General features: G+C 39.8%; 1 protein-coding gene across 2 annotated transcripts; it reads right to left on the minus strand.

Moving 5' to 3' along the window:
- Positions 1-292: 292 nt before the first annotated feature.
- nfil3-6 (nuclear factor, interleukin 3 regulated, member 6) lies at positions 293-4436 on the minus strand. Of its 2 annotated transcripts, none has more exons than XM_077213721.1 (2): positions 3962-4436; positions 293-2584 (listed from the first exon to the last, which is right to left on the minus strand). In XM_077213721.1, exon 2 carries the CDS (start codon positions 2469-2471, stop codon positions 1305-1307), a length of 1167 nt encoding a protein of 388 aa, XP_077069836.1. In that variant the 5' UTR covers positions 2472-2584; positions 3962-4436; the 3' UTR covers positions 293-1304. The 2 variants fall into 2 exon arrangements, with proteins under 2 accessions (XP_077069836.1, XP_077069835.1); XM_077213720.1 differs by having other exon boundaries at positions 293-2581; positions 3962-4386.
- Between the last annotated feature and the right edge of the window lie 940 nt (positions 4437-5376).

The raw sequence follows: 5376 nt of genomic DNA on the forward strand, positions 1-5376 counted from the left end.
ACACACTCACACACACTCACACACACTCACACACACACACACACACACACACACACACACACCTCCTCCAGCACATCCCAAAGACGTTCAGTGAATTTAAGGTTTGGACTCAAGAGGTGCCAATTCATGTGTGAAAATGATTATTCAATACAATATAGTATATACAATACTCCCTCCCAACCATTCTTTAACTGTTTCTTTAACTGATATATATCCACGTAGAGGTTAAACCAATATCAACCACGTAGGGGTTATATTAAGATAATCTTGTTTAATAACAGATGCACAAGAGAACGGTTCAAATATTTATTGACACAAACATATAATATATATTTACCATACAAATACACAAGAACTCACAAGACAACAGAAATTTCACCATCAAAATACAAGTAACAGTGTAGTTCAAATTATAATATCCTTAGCTGGACGACGCCAGATAAGTGGTCTGTATGAAAAAAAATAAAAATGGAGTCATTCAGTGCCGAGTTGCTACTGGTTCATGACGATGACAATAAACAATTGATTCCACTATTTGCCTCTTCCTGGTGTTTCCTGTTCTGCTTTAATCAGGATCTATGTTGCGAAAGTCACCGTATAAATGTGTCAAACCACAGGAGGAACATTACAGTGTGAAGACTATCAGGCTCACGGCGTATCTCATCTCGCTGACTGACAGGTGTTGGCACGTAATAAAGGAATGACGTTACGACGGAGGATGCTTTGCTTCATTTTACACGTATAGTGACAGACAGTTCTGTGTGTGCAGACATTGTTTTACCGCCTGAGGAGTTATTGAGCAAGATCACAGTGTTTGAGACAAAAGGAGGAACTGAACTAATTGAGGTGAGGTGTTGTAGCTGACATGTCCCGATGCCACTGGAATGCTCTTGCACGGTCCTGAATGAGAGTTGAAGGAAAAGGGGTTAAAAAAAGCCATTATCCACCTTATTTTTAGCGTAAAAGCGGGTCCGGCCCATTTGTAACTTGAATGTGCGAGGTTTCTGTAGTCATTCACTTCAGTTCTTTTAGCTGTACAAAAACAGTCCGTTATGCTGTTTGTTTTCTGTACTTGATTCTTCTATTTATTTACCTATAGTGGCTAATGAATCAGAAAATGCACACATTCGCGGAAAATAGCTCTCAAAAATAAGGTGGATATGCAAGGTCCGTTTGGTTATGACCAAGTGTGAAGAGGTAGTGATACACATGCTTGCTTTCTTTCAATTCATGATCTATTGATCTTCATGAGTTCGACTGTAAATATTTGCAATGTCCCAGTTTGCTCAAACTTTTACAATGTCTTAATTCGTTTTGGTGAGCAACTGCTCAGAAAAGAGCTTTTTGAGCTGGGCCACCTCCTCGCTGAGAGAGCTGAGCTGAGATTTGAGCATGCTGTTTTCGGCCTGGTATTGCGTTTCGTTCGGGTTCATGTTGTGGCTGTAGTTTCTGTGCTGCAGCTGCTGTGGCAGTGGTGTGACTTTTCGGGTGTCTTCTCCGTCCTGCTGTGTCCAGTAACCCGCTCCTTCGCTTGTACCCGAAAGGCTGTGAACTCTGGGCAGCACGGGACTTTGCCGTTCTCCAAGATTGTCGCATTCGCCGCCGCCCGGAGATTTGAACCTCAGCTTGTGCGGAAGGCTCTTCAAACTATCCATCGACTCCATCCGGTTGGATGACACGGGTACGTGTCCCATTGCTAAAACATCAGTTGGAGAGTGATGGGACTCGTAACCGAGCTCATCAGCTTGATGCGGGGACAACTTTCCATGGTCGCTCAGTCTGTCCTCAAAGAAGACGGGACTACCGACACTGGACCCACTAGGCGTGGAGAAACCCGAATCTTCTGACATACTGCTTGTATCTCTGATGCTTCGCCCAGGTTGTGGCCCAGTTTGAGCATTGGACAACATTGGACCCGCATGGTGAGCACCATCCCCACGTGGAAGGTAGTAATGCGGCGCTGAAGGATGTGGGACGCATGTTCCTGTCGTGAGCGGAAGTATGGAAGCATTCGAGGGATCTTTAATGAGGCCGAAGCGGAATTTCAGTGCAAGCAGTTCTGCTCGTAACCTGGCGTTCTCCTCCAGCAAACCCAGCACGCGGTTTTCCAGCACCATGTCATTGACGCGTCGTTTCTCGCGAGAACGCTTCGCGGCTTCGTTGTTTTTCTTGCGCTTGTCCCAGTAGCCCTCATCCTTCTTCTCATGAGGAATGAACTCCCGCTTACGTCTCGCAGAGTTGGCGCTGGCTGAAGCGACATCTTCGCGTTTGAGCGCCGACGTTCGGCCCAGAAGCGAGCGTGCGAGCAAACTGCTGGACGTCAGGATGGACACGGCTTCATCAGTGAAAGACATTGTGCTGCTGGGAGCGGTCACGTTTAAACCCATCAACCCTGTGCTGGTGGAGGGTTCAACAGCCTTCAAAACTCCAGCATTCTGCTCTCTCATCTCCTGACATGACTCTTCATACATCTTGAAGTTATTTCTGTTTCTCAATTGCAGTGTTAAAAGTCTCTGTTGTGTTTCTGAGCGTGTGGTTTTCAGGTCAATTTCAAATGTTATTGACACAGCAGTGGCTCCACCTGCTGGCAGAAAGAACACAAAAACAGTTACATAAGATCAGTTACAACACAATGTTATGTAACTTCATTACCTCCCAGTGGCAAAGCACAGTATGTGCTACACCGCATAATATATCAGGTTAACAACTGTACAGTTATATAGCCATCTTACGCAAAGTGACGTCAATAAATGAACATTCGCACATATCAAGTTAGGCATCGCACTTGAATTTCTTTACATAAAACAGTATTTTTAACAACAGTAAGCAGCTACTTTATGTAAACCAGAAGTGCCTCCTCTAAGAATTCCTGTGTTGACCTATTTGCAGAACAGCTTGTGCGTGAGTTAATCTTATCTTCTTCCTGTCCCAGTGAGTCACTTTCATAATGAAATCCTGCCATACTTAACATGCTGCTCTGTTACATTGGTACAGATAAAATAAATATAAAAAATTAATTTTAAAAATTGTAGATTACAATTTATTTTAAGATGTCACTGTTACAGTGTAATTCTATGTTTAAATACTGAGTAATATTAATTAACAACATGTGCTTACTAGGGTTAGGGTATGATTATGTTGAGGGTTAGTTGCATGTAATTATGCATAATTTACTGTTATTACTATGGTAAGTACATGTAACATATGTAACAAGGACACTGTAAAATAAAGTGTTACCAAAAATAGTTTAATATAGCCTACAGAATGCTATATGTTAAGAACTCCTATAAAAATCAAGAACAAATTAAGAAAACCTGAATCAATGGACTAAACATAATTCAATTGTTTTCACCAATATAAAGGTAAACAATTTATAAGTTCACAATAACTTTGATTTATGTAGGCCTATTTAGCTCAAATAAACTATATTTTAGAAGCATTTAATATATATTAAATGCATTGTAAAGATCCAAATAAAAAGATGTAGGCTAAGTTTACTAATCATATCCAAAGCCTCATGCACTAGAATTGCATTATCTTAACATCCCATTATCGAAATTCTTACTCATCCATGCTGAAAAATAAATAAATAAATAAATCCATCTTAAGTTGTTAGCTGATTTGGAAAATGTTAGCTGGTTTCTAACTGGTCTAGATGGTCTAAATCATCTTTGGACCAGTAATGATACAATGATAGCCTACATTTGGACCATTAATGATAACACCGGAACAGGTTTCTCCAACTAACATTCCCAAAATCTATAATTTGTCCATATTAAACATTCAGACGTAATCTAGGTTAAGCTACATAAAAAAAGGAATAAAACTAATTGAGCACAAGTCATACAACTTTTCATGAATGGCAGCAAATGTAGATTCTATATATTATACACAAACATAAAAGTATCTTCAAACATATGAAATGGAAACTTCCAAAATAAATAAAAAAAACGGATTTTACCATTATAAATCGCCGCGTTGCTAATTCTGTTCAAAAGTTCTTCAGTCGAAATTGTTTTCAGTGACTGAAGATCGGCAGAGAATCTGGTTCTTGGTTCTCCTCAGAAGAAAACACACGGTGTTCACGGTTTCGCTTGTCGCCGTTTCAAGTCAAACACACTGTTCGCGCCGTTCAACCGTTCCGCGTCTGTTCCGCCTGCAATGCGCGCGGCCCCTATTTGTGCCTTTGCTTGATGAGGTTCAGTTGAGGACGCTCCATCAACCCGACTGAACCACATGTATGTGTGTGTGTGTGTGTGTGTGTGGATGCACGGACCGCCCCCCTCCGTATGCACACAGGACCCTCCTCTTCTCTCTAATCTCTCCCTCGTTACAATTTTCGTCAGAATAATCTTTGCGAAAGCATTAAGTAATATTGCTCAATCTCCCCCCGCCCTGTTCACTCTCCTCTCGTGTCCTGAAAACCGACTGTTGTCCTCAATAAAGGTACGGAAACTATATTTAGACCAGTGACGCGCGACCCAGCTGTCCTTTTTCAAGATAGCAAAAAGGAGGTTAATGCCACAACAAGCTATAAAACACTTATAATGTTGGTTTGATAAAAAAAAAAAAAAAAAAACTAAGTTGCTTTGTCAAGACAAAACTGCGTGCACTGCTTTAACACAGTGTTATGCAATGGGTAAACACTACTATATCAAGAAGTGAAAACAACCTAGTGTGTGTGTGTATGTATATATATATATATATATATATATATATATACACACTACATGGTACTGCCCCAGTAGGCTACTAGGAATTTTGGTTATTTTTTTCTCTTTTTAAACTGGTTTCTAAAGCATACAGAAATTCTGCCATAATGGCAGGCAAGCTTATTTATAAATAAATAGATTAATATAGCACACTTCATACACAATGCTAGCCTATTTAAATACTTTATGACAGCATATGATAATGAGAAAGAAAACACTTTTTTAAATTAAATATAGCTCATAATATAGCAAGTAATGCAATATTATTAATAATATAATAGCAATGTAATTTGTGAAGCTTGTTTTTCTTACATGAATACTGTATGTAAAATCAGACAAGTTGAGTTCTTACAGGCCTATTTGGAGTAAAAGCCGGGGTCTGTTAGATAACTAAAATGTGTCAAAAAATAAGATACAGGCTACAATTCAACATGATACAATAAATCCAATTATCTCATAATGCGCATAGCCAAGTAAATCTGCAATATACCTAGATCTTTTTTTTTGTCCTTCAAATTTGTTATCTTCAGTCTTATTGACCCTGATATACCACACACTCACACACTACTGTTCAGACAGTTTGTGCTTACACAACAGCTCTTACTAGCACTGCAAAACTGGAGGGAAAGAAAAACTGACAGCATGCATGTTTGTGTTGCATGCC

The sequence above is a fragment of the Siphateles boraxobius genome, unplaced genomic scaffold (assembly GCF_051911475.1).
Source record: "Siphateles boraxobius isolate OS27281-9 unplaced genomic scaffold, OSU_SipBor_1 66, whole genome shotgun sequence".
Lineage (NCBI taxonomy): Eukaryota > Metazoa > Chordata > Actinopteri > Cypriniformes > Leuciscidae > Siphateles > Siphateles boraxobius.